The sequence below is a fragment of the Salmo salar genome, chromosome ssa14, assembly GCF_905237065.1.
Source record: "Salmo salar chromosome ssa14, Ssal_v3.1, whole genome shotgun sequence".
NCBI lineage: Eukaryota > Metazoa > Chordata > Actinopteri > Salmoniformes > Salmonidae > Salmo > Salmo salar.
In genome coordinates this window covers 90,190,863-90,214,362 of record NC_059455.1, presented here as the reverse complement: position 1 = coordinate 90,214,362, position 23,500 = coordinate 90,190,863, and the positions used below count along the sequence as shown (strand labels likewise).

Below are 23,500 nucleotides of genomic sequence, written 5' to 3'. Positions count from 1 at the left end.
ACCACACAGGACCACACAGGGTAAACTGATCCTAGACCTGTGTTTATAATAAGCCACATATCCCCATCCTAACCCAGTCTTTGTCGTTCTACAGGTGTCTGAGAGAGAGACGTTTACTGGTAGTCAGTCTGTGGACAGCCCAGGGACTGACCTATTGGTGAGCAGCTCACACAACGGCCCACTAACCAGTGGTACAGGTAACACACACACACACACACACACACACACACACACACACACACACACACACACACACACACACACACACACACACACACACACACACACACACACACACACACACACACACACAACGACCGCTTCTGCATGTGTTATTTATTGTTTGTTGCCATTTCATTCATTACTTTTTAAAAGAGTGTAATATTCATTACTTTACTTTACTTACTTGGTTATTCCATGTGATTTCCACACCTGTGGCAGTCTAATCCATGAAGCATGTTCCACTAATAGTCTGGTAACAGATATGCGTTGTAGCCAGCTCCCCTGTTGGTTGTCATGCCAAATGTTAGGCCCGCTGGCATGACAACCAATGTTAAAGGAGTTAACCAAAATACAAATAAGATCTATGAACGAACAGGCTAACTAGTCCAAATTGTCCACTGCAGCTTTCAAAGATGCAATGTTGTTGTTTAAGATTGAGGCTCCCCATACTCAAACTCTCTCTCTGTAACCCAGCATAACCACCCACACACACCATCTCTTTTCCCTTTGTCGTGTCCAATTCAATTAAATGCAACCCAACTCAACTCAACAAAATTCAATTCAATTGAACTCAACTCAAATGTATTGATCCATCGTCCCCCAGTGTTGACAGACACCCAGGACAGCAGTCCCCAGCCCTCTGAGGAGATGCTGTCCAGTCAGTCAGAACTGCGAAGCTCCAAGTGTCCCCAGGACCGCGAGCTGCCCAGCATCCCACCCAACAGCACCCTGGAGGGGATGGGATCTTCCAGTGGACCCCTTCTCCCTCCCTCTGGAGACGGCACCTACGAGGTATTAGGGATTGTTGTTGTTGATGTTATTATGTATTTATTTTACTTGTGTTTGTATGGTTGTACTGTATGGACCCAGGAAGACTAGTCCTAATGTACTGACGGCTGTCTTAATCAACTAAACTAGGTGGTGAAGGAGAGAGGTGGCGACTTGACGGCGTCCCGGGACGTGAGCGTTGAAGACTCCCTGTACGAGACGGTCAAAGAGCTGAAGGACCATCCTGTAAGCATGGCTGCAGGTCTACCCAACGCTCACGGTACTACGTCTTCCCTCAGCCCTGATGACAATGACATTTCCCACAACCACCTCCCACCTCCCAACCCTCCAGCCCTCCACAACGGCCACCTCAGCCCCGGCACCCCAGAGCGGGGGCCCCTGTGCGCGGGAGTGGAGTACGCCTCAGTGGATCTGAACAAGAAGAGCCGTTTTAGTGCAGACCTGGAGACCAGGCGCTCAGCCACCATCACTGCTGCTGTGAACCCCACAGAGGACCCCGAGGAGGAAGACAGACCCCCGCCTATACCTGACAAGGTGCTGGATGAGAACGACAACCAGCCTACCATGATGGACGCAGGAGCGGTGCACAACGGAGAGGTGAGGATTGTGTTTATGTATGTTTCGTGAAGGAGAAATACAGTACTTATACAGTAGAAAGACAGCTCAACTGATTCCTGACTAGATGTATTGATTCAGCTGTGAGCCACAAGTTAGAGTAGAAAGCAGAACAATGGAAAGAGCGTCTCTCCGTCTCTCTGTGTCTGATCGGCATTAGGAGGTAGAGAGAAAGAGCAGGGAGAGAGAGGAAGAGAGAGAGCAAAAGAAGAGATGGAGAGGGGGAGAGAGGAGAGTGAGAGATGGAGAGAGAGCGAGAGAGTGAACAGTGCCATAAAAATGAAGCGGAGGAGAAGAGGTTGACGAGTTGTAGTACCGGAGTCCGGTCCCGAGACCTCATATTGAGACCTCATATTGAGACCTCATATTGAGACCTCACATTGAGACCACATATTGAGACCTCATATTGAGATCTCATATTGAGACCACAGATTAAGACCTCATATTGAGACCTCACATTGAGACCACACATTGAGCCCTCATATTGAGACCTCATATTGAGACCTCAGATTGAGCCCTCATATTGAGACCTCATATTGAGACCTCATATTGAGACCTCATATTGAGACCACAGATTGAGACCTCATATTGAGACCACATATTGAGACCACATATTGCGACCACATATTCAGACCACATATTGAGACCACATATTGAGACCACATATTGAGACCACAGATTGAGACCACATATTGAGACCACATATTGAGACCACATATTGAGACCTCATATTGAGAGGCCTCATATTGAGACCTCATATTGAGACCTCATATTGAGACCACAGATTGAGATCTCATATTGAGACCACATATTGAGACCTCATATTGAGACCTCATATTGAGACCACATATTGAGACCACATATTGAGTGTCTTGGTCTTGTCTTTTAGTAGGGGAGACTGGGGGAAGGGTTTGTGAGTCGCACGCTGGCTAAGGGGAGATGGGGAAATTGTAACATGTTTAGTATTTTTATCCATTATTTAGTGATCATTAATAGACTGGCTCTCTACTTGCCTTCAGCATGTTTTTTTACTAAAGAATCCATATGTTGTTCTGAAATATTAAAGACATGCTCCAGTACTTTGGCTACTAGTAAGTATCTTTTAAACCCCATGTTTTGGGTTGTGTCAATGTGTAGTTCTTACATGCATAATCTATGAGAAGAATTACTGTCTTACCTCAATTAGCTACGAAATCCCTAGTTTGTAAGCGACTGTTTTCTGTAAGCTGTGCAGCGCCATTTTCCCTACATTTACCCCCACGGAGTACCAGATAATATCTTTAACACAGAAACACATGTTGAGCTCTTATTATGGTGCGATCTGACAAAATTACAAACATGATCTTGAATTGGACTCTCATTGTTCTGGTCTCTGTCTTGACTTGGACTTGTCCCCTTTCGCCCCTGTCCTGGGCCAGCTCCAGCCGTCCAGCCAATCAGCTAATCAGTAGTAAAAATGTTGAAGCTCCAACCGTCCAGCCAATCAGCTAATCAGTAGTAAAAATGTTGACGCTCCAGCCATCCAGCCAATCAGCTAATCAGTAGTAAAAATGTTGAAGCTCCAACCGTCCAGCCAATCAGCTAATCAGTAGTAAAAATGTTGAAGCTCCAACCGTCCAGCCAATCAGCTAATCAGTAGTAAAAATGTTGAAGCTCCAACCGTCCAGCCAATCAGCTAATCAGTAGTAAAAATGTTGACGCTCCAGCCATCCAGCCAATCAGCTAATCAGTAGTAAAAATGTTGAAGCTCCAACCGTCCAGCCAATCAGCTAATCAGTAGTAAAAATGTTGAAGCTCCAACCGTCCAGCCAATCAGCTAATCAGTAGTAAAAATGTTGACGCTCCAGCCATCCAGCCAATCAGCTAATCAGTAGTAAAAATGTTGAAGCTCCAACCGTCCAGCCAATCAGCTAATCAGTAGTAAAAATGTTGAAGCTCCAACCGTCCAGCCAATCAGCTAATCAGTAATAAACGTGTTGCGTTGGACAGCAGGTGACGCCTAGCCCAGTTTGACCCTGTGTCATCAACGAGCCATATTGAACCAACCACGGGGCTGTGCTGGGCTGGGCCACCTACACTCCCAAAGCCTGTTCCGTCCTCCAGTGTCGGAATCTGGAGTCAGCATTAATTCTGTTCTTCGCCTCTACCCCCACTTTGCCTTTTACACGTATTACACACGTATGAACGGAATCGCTTGGATACACATTTGCAGACACCCTGAGGCTGATTTAAGGTTAACCCGTAATGTTCTTTATTCTCTGTGGCGGTGCGTCGGTGTGACTGGGGTTGGTTGGTGATTTGTCTTATCAGACCGACAGGGTAATGCGTGTGGTAATGCATGCAAAGCAGTGTGGAGAGGAGAGGAGTGGAGGAGGGGATGAGAAGGGAGATGAGGAGAGGGGAAAAGCCTGGTGAGATCCTGCTGCCCACCGTCAGTCTGACAGACCTGGCAGAGAGGAAGGATGACGCTCGGTGTGTGTGTGTGCGTGTGTGTGTTTAAGTCTGCTGGGTTCTCCCTCAGTTAGACCCTCAGCAAACACACACGCACACACACATGATTTTGCTTTGTTCAACACTCTGCAATCTGCTCTTCTGCTCTGTAACACAGCTATTGAGCCATAATAACCAGAAATGAATCTGTTCTGTTGTCTGGAATAATTAGACTTTGCGTCACCCGTGGCCTTAGAAGCTTTTGATTTACACTGAGGAAATGTAATTGACCTTGCCAGTCATTAGTGTGGCGCTCACAAGGGGCCATTCTCTTAGATAAACTGCTATTCAGCATATCAACAGTGGAGTTGTCTGTCAGCAAAAGGATAGAGATTGATTATTTTTTTAGGTGTGTGTGTGTGTGTGTGTGTGTGTGTGTGTGTGTGTGTGTGTGTGTGTGTGTGTGTGTGTGTGTGTGTGTGTGTGTGTGTGTGTGTGTGTGTGTGTGTGTGTGTGTGTGTGTGTGTGTGTGTGTGTGTGTGTGTGTGTGTGTGTGTGTGTGCGTGCATGTGTGTGTGCGTGCGTGCGTGTGTGTGTGTGCGATAGCCTGTGTGTGTGTGTTTGTGTACCCATGTGAAACCAAACCACACACATTCTCTGGCTGACTGACTGACACATTGGCATGTTAGAATTGGGTCCTCCATCATCAGTCTGCCATAGTGGAAGTCCTGTCTGCCAGTCCATACCCCTAACTACCTTGATACATTCTCATCAATAGCACATCTTAACTGAGTCAAGGACCATCTTAACATGCATAATTTTCACACAGTTTTTCCTGAGAAAATCACATCAAATTGTATTGGTCGCGTACACATGGTTAGCAGATGTTAATGCGAGTGTAGCAAAATGCTTGTGCTTCTAGTTCCTGACAGTGCAATAATATCTAACAAGTAATCTAACAATTCCCCAACAACTACCTTATACACACAAATCTAAAGGGGTGAATGAGAAATATATGGATGAATGATGGCCGAGCGGCATAGGCAAGGTGCAATAGATGGTATAAAATACAGTATATACATATGATATGAGTAATGTAAGATATGTAAACATTATTAAAGTGGCATTCTTTCAAGTGGCATTGTTTAAAGTGGCTAGTGATCCATTTATTAAAGTGGCCAGTGATTGGGTCTCAGTGTAGGCAGCAGCCTCTCTGAGTTAGTGATTGCTGTTTAGCAGTCTGATGGCCTTGAGATAGAAGCTGTTTTTCAGTCTCTCTGTCCAAGCTTTGATGCACCTGTACTGACCTCGCCTTCTGGATGATAGCTGGGTGAACAGGCAGTGGCTCGGGTGGTTGTTGTCCTTGATGATCATTTTGGCCTTCCTGTGACATCGGGTGCTGTAGGTGTCATGGAGGGCAGGTAGTTTGCACCCGGTGATGCGTTGGGCAGACCTCACTACCCTCTAGAGAGCCTTACGGTTGAGGGCGGTGCAGTTGCCGTACCAGGCGGTGATACAGCCCGACAGGATGCTCTCGATTGTGCATCTGTAAAAGTTTGTCAGGGTTTTGGGTGACAAGCCGAATTTCTTCAGCCTCCTGAGGTTGAAGAGGCACTGTTGCGCCTTCTTCACCACACTGTCTGTGTGGATGGACCATTTCAGTTTGTCTGTCTGAGCATGAAAGTGACCTGACAAAGAACAACTCTGGTCCCTAGTTTTCAGCTATAGTATGGTCAGGAAAAATGACCTGACTGCCATATCTAGGAACCAGTCTTCTTCTGGTCAAGTGGTGTAGTCAGGAACAATTCCTGGTTGTAGTCAGGAACAATTCCTGGTTGTAGTCAGGAACAATTCCTGGTTGTAGTCGGGAACAATTCCTGGTTGTAGTCGGGAACAATTCCTGGTTGTAGTCGGGAACAACTCCTGGTTGTAGTCGGGAACAACTCCTGGTTGTAGTCAGGAACAACTCCTGGTTGTAGTCAGGAACAACTCCTGGTTGTAGTCATGAAACTACTTACAGTACCTAACTGTACTGGCACTTTAATTTGTAAAGCCACGCGGACAAAGACTTTAGGGACACTGAATTAGAACAGACTAACATTACGAGAGACACATGGAGGCTCGTTGATGACAGGGGCAAGAGCTTGTCTTCATGATTCCACACCGCTGCGCTCCAAGGCAATCAAATTAATTGGTTCGCTAATTAAGCCAAAAATAAAAGCAAATCTGCTGAGTTTTGACAATGTGCATCCATAGAGTAATCGTATCGATTCAGTGCTCTCTGAGGTAGAAACAAAGTCCGAAACCAACCCCTGTGTAAAGATTTACATCTTATATGTCCTCATACAGTATGTCCTTGAGCAAGTGAAAGATGGACTTTAAAACAGGCTCCATCCTCAGTACTGCCAGCCTCTATGAGACGTGAAGTAGCAGCTAGCCAGTCACCATCTAGCAGTAGCAGCTAACCAGCCTCTATGAGAGGTGAAGTAGCAGCTAGCCAGTCACCATCTAGCAGTAGCAGCTAACCAGCCTCTATGAGAGGTGAAGTAGCAGCTAGCCAGTCACCATCTAGCAGTAGCAGCTAACCAGCCTCTATGAGAGGTGAAGTAGCAGCTAGCCAGTCACCATCTCTGATATTGACGTTGTCTTTAGACACCACAGAGAGGTGTTCTTTATGTCTATCAGCGATGTGTTGTTGATGAATGACTCTCCACCGGTCATAAGGGACAGGATATAGCAGCTATACACAATAACACTGCTAAATGATTGACACTGCTAAGTAATATACACCTGCTCAACTCAAATGTGTTAAGTACTGTATGCACAACCCCAACACAGCTCGTTGTTTTTATGGTGAGTGTTTATGAGCTGTAAAGTCTGAATGTGAGTTTTTGTTTTCTTCTCTTTACAGTTAGACTTTCCGCTGTCTACCTCACCGGGGCGAGACAACCCTGTGGTGTCAGAGAGCGAGGTAAGATGGTGGCTCTCCACTGAACTCCCTATCCTGTTCTCATTCCCCTTTTGATGATTATAAAGTATATGGATCACTTGTAACAGAGATGTCAGTCTCACTGTGACCTCACCTGGTTATTAGATATGTCAGTCTCACTGTGACCTCACCTGGTTATTAGATATGTCAGTCTCACTGCAACCTCACCTGGTTATTAGATATGTCAGTCTCACTGCAACCTCACCTGGTTATTAGATTCAGTCTCACTGACCTGGTGTCAGTCTCACTGTGACCTCACCTGGTTATTAGATATGTCAGTCTCACTGTGACCTCACCTGGTTATTAGATATGTCAGTCTCACTGCAACCTCACCTGGTTATTAGATATGTCAGTCTCACTGTGACCTCACCTGGTTATTAGATGTGTCAGTCTCACTGTGACCTCACCTGGTTATTAGATATGTCAGTCTCACTGTGACCTCACCTGGTTATTAGATATGTCAGTCTCACTGTGACCTCACCTGGTTATTAGATATGTCAGTCTCACTGTGACCTCACCTGGTTATTAGATATGTCAGTCTCACTGTGACCTCACCTGGTTATTAGATATGTCAGTCTCACTGTGACCTCACCTGGTTATTAGATATGTCAGTCTCACTGTGACCTCACCTGGTTATTAGATATGTCAGTCTCACTGTGACCTCACCTGGTTATTAGATATGTCAGTCTCACTGTGACCTCACCTGGTTATTAGATATGTCAGTCTCACTGTGACCTCACCTGGTTATTAGATATGTCAGTCTCACTGTGACCTCACCTGGTTATTAGATATGTCAGTCTCACTGTGACCTCACCTAAATAAAACAAAGGCCTTTGATGTTCACACTGACTGTACCCCCCCTCTCTCCCCTCTCTCTCTCCTCTCTCTCCCCTCTCTCTCCCCTCTCTCTCTCCTCTCTCTCCCCTCTCTCCCCCCTCTCTCTCTCCTCTCTCCCCTCTCTCTCCCCTCTCTCTCTCCTCTCTCTCTCCCTCTCTCTCCTCTCTCCCCTCTCTCTCCCCTCTCTCTCTCTCCCCTCTCTCTCTCTCCTCTCTCCCCTCTCTCTCCCCTCTCTCTCTCCTCTCTCTCCCCTCTCTCTCCCCTCTCTCTCTCTCCAGCTGTCAGACATGTACACCACGGTGGGGAAGCCAGGTCGAGATGTGGAGGAGAAGGAGAGTGACTACAGCAGCATTGCTGATATCAAGGGTCTGGTCCCAGAGTATTCCTCCAGTGATCTCTACGCTACCGTCAGGGACATCTACCCCCAGCCCAGAGAGGAGGAGTCAGACCCCCAGGGACCCCCCACAGAGAGCATCGAGCCTGGCTACGAGATCATCCACATCCCTAAGACTGGTAGTGGAGAGGACTTGGGGCTGGGGAACCAGGTTCAGGAGCCAGACTATGAGAGTGTAGGTGAGCTAGCCCTGGGGTTGAACAGGGAGAGCTCCCGTCTCTGACTGCCTATGGGCCCTAAAGCCTGAGTATCTGGGGCCTCGCCCTCCACCCCAGCCATTAACCTCACTCCTAGCCTCAACCTCAACCCGAGCCATTAACCTCACTCCTAGCCTCACCCTCAACCCGAGCCATTAACCTCACTCCTAGACTCACCCCCAACCCTCAACCAGAGCCATTAGCCTAACTCCTAGCCTCAACCTCAACCCGAGCCATTAACCTCACTCCTAGCCTCAAACTCAACCCGAGCCATTAGCCTAACTCCTAGCCTCACCCTCAACCCCAGCCATTAACCTCACTCCTAGCCTCAACCTCAACCCGAGCCATTAGCCTAACTCCTAGCCTCACCCTCAACCCCAGCCATTAACCTAACTCCTAGCCTCACCCTCAACCCCAGCCATTAGCCTAACTCCTAGCCTCACCCTCAACCCCAGCCATTAACCTAACTCCTAGTCTCACCCTCAACCCCGCCATTACCCTAACTCCTAGCCTCACCCTCAACCCCAGCCATTAGCCTAACTCCTAGCCTCAACCCCAGCCATTAACCTAACTCCTAGCCTCACCCTCAACCCCAGCCATTAGCCTAACTCCTAGCCTCAACCCCAGCCATTAGCCTAACTCCTAGCCTCACCCTCAACCCCAGCCATTAGCCTAACTCCTAGTCTCACCCACAACCAGCAGCCATTAGCCTAACTCCTAGCCTCAACCCCAGCCATTAGCCTACCTCCTAGCCTCAACCCCAGCCACTAGCCTAACTCCTAGTGTCACCCACAACCAGCAGCCATTAGCCTAACTCCTAGCCTCAACCCCAGCCATTAGCCTACCTCCTAGCCTCAACCCCAGCCATTAGCCTAACTCCTAGTCTCACCCTCAACCAGCAGCCCTGATGTGAGGGCCACCACCACATGGGTTTGAACTACAACCTTAAACCCCACCATCTATCACCAATTCAGGGTTTCCGCTCACTGCCCCCTCAGTGCAGTTTGGGTGCGCCCACCGCCCAAGGTTATCTGATTGAACTATAATCTTAACTCGCCCTCGTCCATTCCTGGTGCCCTTAAATTACAATGTACGCAGGGTGCTGTCATTTCATTGATATCTGAACTATGAAATCACCGTCCATTGTCACGTTATTGGCCTCTGTCCTCTTTGTTATCATCGACTGCTGTCAATGTGGGAAGGGAAAGGATATTATTAAATGCACTAGATTATCCATCACCATCATAATCACTTTATCAGACTACAGTGATCCATTCCTAGGCATTTATAACCAGTCATTACAAATTTTGTTAATGTTATAAGGCTGGTGACAAGCTGACTGGCCAGTTACATTTGTCAGTGCCTTTTGATTGAAAACCACTGAGTCTTTGTGCCATAATGTCGTTCTATAAAGGTATAAGTTAAAGGTTTCCGCACAATGTAGTGCCACTTTTTATATCATCCGTTCTTCCTTCCTAGTGCCCCGTTTCATTCAGAACTTCATGAGAGATATGATAGATATGACAGATATGACAGATATCAGAGATATGGGCGATATGAGAGCTATGACAGATATCAGAGATATGGGCGATATGAGCGATATGACAGATATGACAGATATCAGAGATATGGGCGATATGAGAGATATGACAGATATGACAGATATCAGAGATATGGGCGATATGAGAGATATGAGAGATATCAGAGATATGAGAGATATGACAGATATCAGAGATATGGGCGATATGAGAGATATGACAGATATCAGAGATATGAGAGATATGACAGATATCAGAGATATGGGCGATATGAGAGATATGACAGATATCAGAGATATGTGAGATATGACAGATATCAGAGATATGTGAGATATGACAGATATCAGAGATATGTGAGATATGACAGATATCAGAGATATGTGAGATATGTGTACTTACTATTGAAAAAATAAGTAGCAGCAAGTCAGGCAGTTTAGACATCTAAACTCTCAAATAAAACGGCTTGTTTTAGTTTCTAAAGCATTTAAAAAACATCTCACATGGCAACCGTTTGATCAAATTCCTATTTATTTCAAGATGATGTATCATTGTGTGATTTAAAGGATATCAGGAAGGGTGTTTGTTTAAGAGGGAAACTTTAAGAGCTTTTGTTCAGTACATGGGATAAAAAGAAGAAGAAGTGGGTTGCCGTGGTAATAAAGAAGTAGTCAAGGTACTCATAAATGATTGTGACTTTTTAAAAAGGACTTATTTGTTCAAAAACAAGACAAACAATGGTTAGACCGTATCTATCAATGTTGTGATTTCTTCTTAAAATCTTGTTAGAATTGTTCAACTCAGTTGTTTTTCTTTTTTATATTTCTTCACAGGATTCAAAATGTATTTAAAATACTTGTATTCTCTCAATGTGACAATATGCAACAGCAAAACTGTGTGTTTTAATGCATCTGAGTTGATGAAGGTGTATATTATGTGTTTGAATGGAGTGTTTATGTTTCTGCTTACCCTATTGTACGGTCTGTATTAATATGTTCGAAAATTATTCTAAAGCACAAAGTGTCAAAATACGTTATGGTACAGCTTATGTACAGAGCTTATAGCAGCTTCACCCTAAATACACTGAGTGGACAAAACATTAGGAATACCTTCCTAATATTGAGTTACACCCCTTTTTGCCCCCAGAACAGCCTCAATTCATCAGGGCTTGATACACACAGGAAATTGTTGAGCGTGAAAAACCCAGCAGTGTTGCAGTTCTTGACACACTCAAACCGGTGCAGCTGGCGCCTACTACCATACCCTGTTTAAAGGCACTTCCATTTTTTGTCTTGCACATTCACCCTCTAAATGGCACACATACTGTACACAATCCATGTCTCAATTGTCTCAAGGCTTAAAAATCCTTCTTTAACCTGTCTCCTCCCCTTCATCTACACTGATTGAAGTGGATTTAACAAGTGACATTAATAAGGGATCATAGCTTTCACCTGGCCAGTCTATGCCATGGGAAGAGCATGTTCCTAATGTTTTGTTCACTCAGTGTATATACCCCTTCATGGGCACAATTTGAATATTTTAACTAGCACTATTACAGCAGCGTGTGACGACATGCCAACCGAGGCCTGTATATAGTTAGAGGACTATTTTAACCATTTATTACACAGTTATTGTATGAATTTGCAAATGGTAAAGTATATTTTGTAGTATGTATGACTGTGATGTGGACTGGTTTATAGTGGCTTGAAGCCAGCTACAGTACAGTAAATCCATGGTGTCATTTGAAGGGTATAAAATAGGAAAAGTGTGGCCCTCAGTCGGACTGTGACCCAACTACTGTTGATAAGATACCGTTTGTGATTGAATGGTGGCTCACAAATGTTTTGAGTTGTGTATTCTGTTTAATTAACAGGACACCAACCCATTGGTTATTTTGTTCTGTCATTTTATTAATATGGTACATTGTGGTGTTTTAAAGCTTTTTAAAACATGAAGGTTAAAGCTGCTACTTTTATTCTTAAAAAGAACAGAAAATTAATTAATGTCTGAATGAATATTGTTGTGTGGTGTTTATTTTCAGACTAACCGAGTAAATTCTGACTGTGAATAACTAGCTATTGCATTGAGGATATCTATATTCGACAAGAAAATTTGCTTATTTTCCATCCCATTTCTCTGTTATCTCAATATTGCACATTATTGTTGTACGCCGTGTGAGTGAGTGCATATTTCATTAAACATGTTTGAGTTTGTATGAGCTTGTTGACGACAAATCCAGCACCCAGGTTGACTGATATTAGATTCATGAATGATATTCAATAAGGAGAGAAAGGACTGATCCCATTAAATTAGCCATAACTGATGAATGTGCATTAAAGATGCTATACATGGCAGTAAGAGAGAAAATCAGGTGCCTTCCCAACACACTACATTTACACACATTTTATAGAGTAATTGTCTTTGTGATTAACTTGAATGAAATAACATGATACATGTTCTTCCGTCCAGATTCCAGATTAGTTCATGTAGCAGGGGAATGCCATCATTAAAACATAATGGTGTCGCTAGAAATGCCATAACAAACGGTCGGTCTGTCAGAGAGGAGCGTTAGTGCCGAATCTCAAAACCAGCGGTACCAAACACAAACGCACACACACACACACACACACACACACACAGATGCTCTGACAGGTGAGTGGGTTAGGGGGAGGTGGGGGTGGGGGGCCCGGGCATGGAGAGAAGGTCACCATAGTATCGAGCCCACTCTAATAATGAGACATAGCACCCTCTCATTCAGCCCACTCTAATAAACCCTCTCATTCAGCCCACTCTAATAAACCCTCTCATTCAGCCCACTCTAATAAACCCTCTCATTCAGCCCACTCTAATAAACCCTCTCATTCAGCCCAGTCTAATAAACCCTCTCATTCAGCCCACTCTAATAAACCCTCTCATTCAGCCCACTCTAATAAACCCTCTCATTCAGCCCACTCTAATAAACCCTCTCATTCAGCCCACTCTAATAAACCCTCTCATTCAGCCCACTCTAATAAACCCTCTCATTCAGCTCACTCTAATAAACCCTCTCATTCAGCCCACTCTAATAAACCCTCTCATTCAGCCCACTCTAATAAACCCTCTCATTCAGCCCACTCTAATAATGAGACATAGCACCCTCTCATTCAGCCCACTCTAATAATGAGACAAAACATTCTCAACAAGCAGCAGGGAATTCCTTACCGTCGTTTTTCATTGTGGTGATTGTGTCCCAGATGGCACCCTATTGCCTATGTAGTGCGCTACTTAGGGCTCTGGTCAAAAATAGTGCACTATACAGGCATAGGGAATCGGTTGTCATTTGGGATACATCCAGAGCAGTGCTTTCTTTGGCAGTTATGAGCACATCTGTCATAAGATTCCGTCTGGCTTCCTGTGTATGCATGTAAATATTTTATGACCATAAATGGAAAATATTAAAACAAATATAACAAGTAAATGTGTTTTTTTTTTGTCATGAAGAAAGCTTGCAGAAGAGAATGGTATTTTTATACATTTAAGCTGCTACATTGATTGGCTATTTGCAACAGTATTGCATTTATTGTTTGTAAGTCTGGTTTGACATGTTAGCTGTAAAACAGGCTCATATGCAACATTAAACCATGCTAAATAGTTTGATCTGGGTTTTATCTGGGTTTTATCTGGGGAGGAAATGGTGTTAGGCCTACTCTGACCAAAAGAGGGAGAAGTATTACAGTAGGTAGCACTTTCATTTCACAGCAGGCCTACACATTCTAAGGAATTGAAAGGGAAATATCCAAAGCACCATTAGACCCCACTTGTACTACACTACATGACCAAAAGTTTGTGGACACATGAACATCGCATTGCAAAATCATGGGCATTAATACGGAGTTGGTCCCCCCTTTGCTGCTATAATAGCCTCCAATCGTTTGTGAAGGCCTTCCACTAGATGTTGGAACATTGCTGCGGGGACTTGCTTCCATTCAGCCTCACGAGCATTAGTGAGGTTGTGCACTGATGTTGGGTGATTAGGCCTGGCTCGCAGTCGGCATTCCAGTTCATCCCAAAGGTGTTCGATAGGGTTGAGGTCAGGGTTCTGTGAAGGCCTGTTAAGATGTCAAGTTCTTCCACACCGATCTTGACAAACCACTTCTGTATGGACCTCGCTTTGTGCACGGGGACATTGTCATACTGAAACAGGAAAGAGCCTTCCCCGAACTGTTGCCACAGTTGGAAGCACAGAATCGTCTAGAATGTCACTGTATGCTGTAGCATTGAGATTTCCCTTCACTGGAACTAAGGGGCCTGAACCATAAAAAACAGCCCCAGACCATTATTCCTCCTCCACCAAACTTTACAGTTGGCACTATGCATTCGGGCAGGTAGGGTTCTCTTGGCAACCGCCAAACCCAGTTTCGTTCGTTAGACTGCCAGATGGCGACGCGTGATTCATCACTCCAGAGAACGCATTTCCACTGCTCCAGAGTCCAATGGCAGCGAGCTTTACACCACGTTCGGCATTGTGCATGGGGATCTTAGGCTTGTGTGCGGCTGCTTGGCCATGGAAACCCATTTCATGAAGCTCCTGACTAACAGTTCTTGTGCTGATATTTCTTCTAGATGCAGTTTGGAACTCGGTAGTTAGTGTTGCAACCGAGGTTAGATGATTTTTACGCGCTAAATGCTTCAGCACTCGACGGTTCCGTTCTGTGAGTCTGTGTGGCCTACCACTTTGCGGCTGAGCCGTTGTTGCTCCTAGACTTTTCCACTTCACAATAACAGCACTTACAGTTGACCTGCTCTAGCAGGGCAGAAATAGTTGGAACGGTGGCATCCTATGATGGTGCCACGTTGCAAGTCACTGATCTCTTCAGTAAGGCCATTCTACTGCCAATGTTTGTCTAAGGAGATTGCATGGCTGTGTGCTGTGCCAGTAACTGGTGTGGCTGAAATAGCCGAGTCCACTAATTTGAAGGGGTGTCCACATATATCAGGTATTCTGTTTAGTTGGCTTCTTAGCCTACCCAGTTGAAACAGTACCTTGTAAAGTGCAACCAATTATTGTTGTAGCTCACTTGGATAGGCTTATGATCATTTCACCCTAGAATGTGAATCTTGCTTGATTTTGTGTGACTATGGCCATGGCGAGATTTCTGACCCATTTTTCTGATAGTCATCATCAAATGAATTACTTTATTATTATCGGACTCTGCAGGTCATCTATGAACATGTGAACATCTTGGCCATGTTCTGTTATAACCTCCACCCGGCACAGCCAGAAGAGGACTGGCCACCCCTCATAGCCTGGTTCCTCTCTAGGGGAGTTTTCCCTAGCCACAGTCAAATCAAATCAAAGTTTATTTGTCACGTGCCCCGAATACAACAGGTGTAGACCTTACACATGTGCCTCTACATCTGCATTGCTTGCTGTTTGGGGTTTTAGGCTGGGTTTCTGTATAGAAATTTAATTTGCACACAGTGTATATAGACTTTTCTATTGTGTTATTAACTGTATGTTTGTTCATGTGTAACTCTGTGTTGTTGTTTGTGTCGCACTGCTTTGCTTTATCTTGGCCAGGTCGCAGTTGTAAATGAAAACATGTTCTCAACCGGCCTACCTGGTTAAATAAAGGTGAAATAAAACAATATATATATAAAAAATAGCACTTTGTGACATGGTCTGATGTAAAAAAGGGCTTTATAAATACATTTGATTGATTTGGTTGATTACTTGATACCTTATAGATCCAGGAGCAATGCTTTTACATAATGACTTTCATAGCTCCTAGAATAACACTTTATGTAGGCTAAGCCAAGTGTACAGAATAATACAGGGCTTAGATTTGCTTTCAGAACGACAGGCTAAACGGTTGATAGAAACAAAGTAACACTGGGTTCTCAACAAGCCATACTGAGCCTGGCTGGTTTAAGTTTTTCTTTTCACTACATTCTCCCTCGTTTTCTCCATCCTTGCGTCATTGTTTTGAATGGAGCATCCTTTCCGGATTCATTTACCTTCTGTTGGAGCGAAACTGACACAGAAAAAGGAGCGTAGCCCAGTGGAGGCGTGTGCTCTGCGGACCAATGGGAGCTCGAGTCGACCGCTGGACCGCACATGTTTACAGGCAGCATTCCGCCGGTAGAGACTCTGCCTCCTGGCATCCGGCTACGAACTGGAGTTTCTCAAATCTGGATCCGGAGTCACTTTACGCGGATATTTCAGCGAATTTCATCCTGTCAGACGGTGTAAGCCGGTGTAAAATATGTGCGAAACTTGAATTATATTTCGGGTAGACCAACATTTATCGTTTTGTTTGTATATTGGCAAAGCCATTTTATTGGGTTTAAAGATTGCTGTACAAATGTCATTGTCGGTCCGAGAGTATTTGACTGTTCCGTCTTTTTGTGCTTTCTCGTGAGTTTAGAGGGGACAGTCAGGAAAACAAACAGATCGAACGAAGAAAGATCGATAGCCGGTCGGTTGAAGAGGTTATTTGGCGGGGAATGACTCGCTTTCATGCATTCCTTAATCGGTGCTTGTTGCTTTTCCTACACATATTCGTGCTTTCTAATATCATTCGTTTTGAACCGTGGTAGCAACAGAGTATAGTCTATCCGCTTCGCTGTTGTGTTTTAATGTCCGTGTTTACAGTTTCAATTTTTTAGCTAATTCGACGTCCATCGATAGATATTTACCGCTTCAGATTCGGTGTTAAACATTTATCGCTATGCATACGAGGCGTTTGGTAAAGCGTTCGGTCCTGGGGAGCCGAGTGTATACGCCGAGTCCGACAGGGGATGGGGCTCCGTTGACAGGAGTGGTACAGGCTGTCAAGCAGCAGGAAAACAGAGACGTTTTAACCGGACCCCGGCGTAACGTCTACATGGTGTTAATGCAAGACGGAAGCCTGAAAGAATTCTCCGAGGACGAGATAGCCGTGGGCTTCAACCAAACGACGGCGAAAGGACCGCTCAGATCGAGCTTGAAGGTGTGTGTGTGTGTGTGTGTGTGTGTGTGTGTGTGTGTGTGTGGCCGGGGAGCCTGCTGTTATTGTTGTGCAGCGGTGTTTTGCAGCGTTTAATCGCTTCGTGCACAGATAGAGCGGGAACATTTTATCAAATAGCATTTTATTGGTCACATGCGCGGACTACAACAGGTGTAGACTTTACAGTGAAACAAGTGTTACACGCATTGTCTGCCGCTGCAACAAGCCATTTCAATGATAGGCAGACAGTAACACAACCAGAATAATCCAGGTGATTTTTTTTCTTCCTCTTCTGTTATGGTGCTGATTGAATGTTAACAATGGACTGTCAACATATTTAGCATCACATACAGGAGGACAAAGAGGTTCCTGGTGAATGATTATGATCGGGCCAGCGCAGTGTTTACATGACCCAGCTAGTGGGTGGGGAGCCGAGCTCTGTAGCGTTGATGTAATAAACCACAACGGCAATTCATCAATATTCACCTGTCATTGCATTGGAATATGTCAAATTATAATGTATACATTTGTGTAACAAATAGTTGAAAATCTGTTGAATTGTAGGATAACTCATTTAGAATAAAATGGCATATGTCATATTTTATGCCACGCTGGGTTGGACGTTGTCTTCCTAAATATCAATGTGGATATTTTTCCTGTTGTGAGAATGACCTAATTGTCTGCATTTGAAAGTTCCAGCCTGATGCTGTCTTTAATGGTTTCACAACAAAGATGGTCTGGTGAGGCTGCCTGCCTTGCGGTGCCTTATGAACAACAACTACTAGGAAAACAGCTCCTATTGTGAGAGGGGAATGCATGTGGCTGTTTTTAAAGAATATACTGTGATGCATTGTGATATATCTAAGAGCTGTGTGCTGTTACATTTTCAGGAGAACAAGCAGGATTCTATCATGTATCTTGTGTTATTGCAGCCTATAAATAGGTATTTGGGGATTGATACAAGCATGTTCAGTGACTGGAATACACAGTGAACAAAACAGGCATATAGATACCAGCAAATGCAAGTATTATATCTTCATAATGGAACGACAGAAATGCAAGATGTCGTAGTGCCGGTATTCATATTAGAGGCGACGATTATGATTTTTCAACACCGATTCCGATTATTGGAGGACCAAAAAAAGAAGATACCGATTAATTAGACGATTTATATATATATATATATTTATTTATATTATTTATTTATTTATTTATTTGTAATAATGACAATACTGAATGAACACTTATTTTAACCTAATATAATACATAAATGCAATCTATTTAGTCTCAAATAAATAATGAAACATGTTCAATTTGGTTTAAATAATTCAAAAACAAAGTGTTGGAGAAGAAAGTAAAAGTGCAATAATATGTGCCATGTAAGAAAGCTAACGTTTAAGTTCCTTGCTCAGAACATGAGAACATATGAAAGCTGGTGGTTCCTTTTAACATGAGTCTTCAATATTCCCAGGTAAGAAGTTTTATTTTGTAGTTATTATAGGAAATATGAAGCATCGACTATTTCTTTCTCTATACCATTTTTATTTCATATACCTTTGACTTTTGGATGTTCTTATAGGCACTTTAGTATTGCCAGCCTAATCTCGGGAGTTGATAGGCTTGAAGTCATAAACAGCATCAAGCATTGCTAAGAGCTGCTGGCAAACGCAGTAAAGTGCTGTTTGAATGAAGGCTTATGAGCCTGCTGCTGCCTACCACCGCTCAGACCGCTCTATCAAATATCAAATCATAGACTTAATTATTATAAACACACAGAAATACGAGCCTTTGGTCATTAATATGGTCAAATCCGGAAACTATCATCTCGAAAACAAAACGTTTATTCTTTCAGTGAAATACGGAACCGTTCCGTATTTTATCTAACGGGTGGCATCTATAAGTCTAAATATTGCTGTTACATTGCACAACCTTCAATATTATGTCATAATTATGTAAAATTCTGGCAAATTAATAACGGTCTTTGTTAGGAAGAAATGGTCTTCACACAGTTCGCAACAAGCCAGGCGGCCCAAACTGCTGCATATACCCTGACTGAATGTAAGCGTATGTACACAATTTCCCTAGTTAATATTGTCTGCTAACATGAATTTCTTTTAACTAAATATGCAGCTTTAAAAATATATACTTCTGTGTATTGATTTTAAGAAAGGCATTGATGTTTATGGTTAGGTACATTTGTGCAACGATTGTGCTTTTAAAAAAAAACATTTGTTAAATCATTACCCGTTTGGCGAAGTTGAATTGGGTTGTGATTCGATGATAAATTAACAGATTATATGCAGCGCAGGACAAGCTTGTTAACCTAGTGAAGATTGATTGTTTTTTATAAGATAAGTTTAATGCTAGCTAGCAATTTACCTTGGCTCCTTGCAGCCACAAGGTCCTTTTGACGCTGCACTCGTGTAACAGGTGGTCAGCCTGCCACGCAGTTTCCTCGTGGATTGCAATGCAATCGGCATCCAAAAAGGCTGATTACCGATTTGTTATGAAAACTTGAAATCGGCCCTAATTAATCTGCCATTTTATAAACAAGCCCATTCCATTATGTATAGTCCGAATGTAAACAGGTCAAATACAGGCCCAGAGAGTAATGTAGTTAGGCATAATGCTGTGTGTCAGATACATTTTTACTCGGGCTGTGGCGGTCACGAGATTTCGTCAGCCGGTGATTGTCAAGCAAATAACCTTCTGTCTCACGGTAATTGACCGTTAATTAACAAACACATTTAGCATCTCCTGGCTTCCACACACAGCCTACAAGCCATTTAAAAAAGTATAGTAAATCCATGTAATATATCCTACACCTTCACAATAAATCCATGTAATATAGTCTACACCTTCACAATAAATCCATGTAATATAGTCTACACCTTCACAATAAATCCATGTAATATAGTCTACATCTTCACAATAAATCCATGTAATATAGCCTGCACCTTCACAATGAATCCATGTAATATAGCCTACCTACACCTTCACAATAAATCCATGTAATATAGTCTACCTACACCTTCACAATAAATCCATGTAATATAGTCTACCTACACCTTCACAATAAATCCATGTAATATAGTCTACCTACACCTTCACAATAAATCCATGTAATATAGTCTACCTACACCTTCACAATAAATCCATGTAATATAGTCTACCTACACCTTCACAATAAATCCATGTAATATAGTCTACACCTTCACAATAAATCCATGTAATATAGTCTACACCTTCACAATAAATCCATGTAATATAGTCTACACCTTCACAATAAATCCATGTAATATAGTCTACACCTTCACAATAAATCCATGTAATATAGTCTACACCTTCACAATAAATCCATGTAATATAGTCTACCTACACCTTCACAATAAATCCATGTAATATAGTCTACACCTTCACAATAAATCCATGTAATATAGTCTACACCTTCACAATAAATCCATTAATATAGTCTACCACCTTCACAATAAATCCATGTAATATAGTCTACCACACCTTCACAATAAATCCATGTAATATAGTCTACACCTTCACAATAAATCCATGTAATATAGTCTACCACACCTTCACAATAAATCCATGTAATATAGTCTACCCACCTTCACAATAAATCCATGTAATATAGTCTACACCTTCACAATAAATCCATGTAATATAGTCTACACCTTCACAATAAATCCATGTAATATAGTCTACACCTTCACAATAAATCCATGTAATATAGTCTACACCTTCACAATAAATCCATGTAATATAGTCTACCTACACCTTCACAATAAATCCATGTAATATAGCCTGCATCTTCACAATAAATCCATGTAATATAGTCTACATCTTCACAATAAATCCATGTAATATAGTCTACCTACACCTTCACAATATATCCATGTAATATAGCCTACACCTTCACAATAAATCCATGTAATATAGCCTACACCTTCACAATAAATCCATGTAATATAGCCTGTACCTTCACAATAAATCCATGTAATATAGCCTGTCTGCACCTTCACAATAAATCCATGTAATATAGTCTACACCTTCACAATAAATCCATATAATATAGTCTACACCTTCACAATAAATCCATGTAATATAGTCTACCTACAACTTCACAATACATCCATGTAATATAGTCTACCTACACCTTCACAATACATCCATGTAATATAGTCTGTCTACACCTTCACAATAAATCCATGTAATATAGCCTGCACCTTCACAATAAATCCATGTAATATAGTCTACCTACAACTTCACAACAAATCCATGTAATATAGTCTACCTACACCTTCACAATACATCCATGTAATATAGTCTGTCTACACCTTCACAATAAATCCATGTAATATAGTCTACACCTTCACAATAAATCCATGTAATATAGTCTACACCTTCACAATAAATCCATGTAATATAGTCTACACCTTCACAATAAATCCATGTAATATAGTCTACCTACACCTTCACAATAAATCCATGTAATATAGTCTACCTACACCTTCACAATAAATCCATGTAATATAGTCTACCTACACCTTCACAATAAATCCATGTAATATAGTCTACACCTTCACAATAAATCCATGTAATATAGTCTACACCTTCACAATAAATCCATGTAATATAGTCTACACCTTCACAATAAATCCATGTAATATAGTCTACACCTTCACAATAAATCCATGTAATATAGTCTACACCTTCACAATAAATCCATGTAATATAGCCTGCATCTTCACAATAAATCCATGTAATATAGTCTACATCTTCACAATAAATCCATGTAATATAGTCTACCTACACCTTCACAATATATCCATGTAATATAGCCTACACCTTCACAATAAATCCATGTAATATAGCCTACACCTTCACAATAAATCCATGTAATATAGCCTGTACCTTCACAATAAATCCATGTAATATAGCCTGTCTGCACCTTCACAATAAATCCATGTAATATAGTCTACACCTTCACAATAAATCCATATAATATAGTCTACACCTTCACAATAAATCCATGTAATATAGTCTACCTACAACTTCACAATACATCCATGTAATATAGTCTACCTACACCTTCACAATACATCCATGTAATATAGTCTGTCTACACCTTCACAATAAATCCATGTAATATAGCCTGCACCTTCACAATAAATCCATGTAATATAGTCTACCTACAACTTCACAACAAATCCATGTAATATAGTCTACCTACACCTTCACAATACATCCATGTAATATAGTCTGTCTACACCTTCACAATAAATCCATGTAATATAGTCTACACCTTCACAATAAATCCATGTAATATAGTCTACACCTTCACAATAAATCCATGTAATATAGTCTACACCTTCACAATAAATCCATGTAATATAGTCTACCTACACCTTCACAATAAATCCATGTAATATAGTCTACCTACACCTTCACAATAAATCCATGTAATATAGTCTACACCTTCACAATAAATCCATGTAATATAGTCTACACCTTCACAATAAATCCATGTAATATAGTCTACACCTTCACAATTTCTGGTCTTGGTCTCACCCCCCCCCAGTCTTGACTCTGTCTCGACCCCCCCCTCTGGTCTTGGTCCCCCCCCCCAGTCTTGACTCTGTCTCGCCCCCCCCCCCCTCCGGTCTTGGTCTGGTCTCGAACACAACACTGTCAGTCTCCATAAAGTTGAAAGACAAGAGGTGGACAGAATCATGGGGCGAGGAAGGCGGAAGGAGGTGTGAGAGATGTGTAACTGAAGATGATCACATCGCCCAGAAAGCAGCTGCTGTAGCAGCCGTAGTAACAGAGCGTGGCTCAGAGAAGAATCTGGAGCTCTGGCTAGATGCCCAGAATGTCAAATAATCACCATGCTTTTGGGGAGGAGGAGGAGGAGGGGAGGTGGGAGAAAGACACTTGTTGACTTGTTGTGAGGGAAGGAGGAGGGGATGGATGGATGGATGGATGGAGGGAGGGAGGGAGGAGGGGATGGATGGAGGGAGGGAGGAGGGGATGGATGGATGGATGGATGGATGGAGGAGGGGGGTGGGAGAATGCCAATTGTTCACTTGTTGTTGTGAGAGAAGGAGGAGGGGATGGATGGATGGAGGGAGCGGATGGATGGATGGATGGATGGATGGAGGGGATGGATGAGGGTGGGAGGGAGGTTAGGAGGGGATGGATGGAGGAGGGGAGGTGGGAGAATGCTAATTGTTCACTTGTGAGAGAAGGAGGAGGATATTGATGAAGGAAAGGAGGAGGAGGGGATGGATGGAGGGAGGGAGGAAGGAGGGGAGGTGGGAGAATGGAGAATGCCACTTGTTGTTGTGAGGGAAGGGATGGATGGATGGAGAGAGGGAGGGAGGAGGGTAGGTGGGAGAATGCCAATTGTTCACTTGTTGTTGTGAGAGAAGGACGAGGGGAAGGATGGATGGCTGGAGGGGGAGGGGATGGCTGGAGGGGGAGGGGATGGCTGGAGGGGAGGAGGGGATGGC

At 42.9% G+C, this 23,500-nt stretch overlaps 2 protein-coding genes across 4 annotated transcripts in view; both read left to right on the top strand.

Moving 5' to 3' along the window:
• LOC106570566 (phosphoprotein associated with glycosphingolipid-enriched microdomains 1) overlaps positions 1 to 12,221 on the top strand; it is a 112,031-nt gene extending 99,810 nt beyond the window's left edge. For all 3 annotated transcript variants that reach the window (XM_014143017.2, XM_045694943.1, XM_045694944.1), the window contains exons 4-8: positions 95 to 197; positions 827 to 1,014; positions 1,141 to 1,608; positions 6,968 to 7,027; positions 8,161 to 12,221. In XM_014143017.2, coding sequence (XP_013998492.1) covers positions 95 to 197; positions 827 to 1,014; positions 1,141 to 1,608; positions 6,968 to 7,027; positions 8,161 to 8,499 — 1,158 coding nt within the window. In that variant the 3' untranslated portion in view covers positions 8,500 to 12,221. The remainder of the gene's footprint in view (positions 1 to 94; positions 198 to 826; positions 1,015 to 1,140; positions 1,609 to 6,967; positions 7,028 to 8,160) is intronic.
• Positions 12,222 to 16,207: 3,986 nt separating this feature from the next.
• LOC106570565 (zinc finger protein 704) overlaps positions 16,208 to 23,500 on the top strand; it is an 89,832-nt gene continuing 82,539 nt past the window's right edge. Inside the window, exon 1 of the mRNA XM_045694933.1 lies at positions 16,208 to 16,979. Within this exon, the coding sequence (XP_045550889.1) occupies positions 16,719 to 16,979 (261 nt within the window). The 5' untranslated portion in view covers positions 16,208 to 16,718. The remainder of the gene's footprint in view (positions 16,980 to 23,500) is intronic.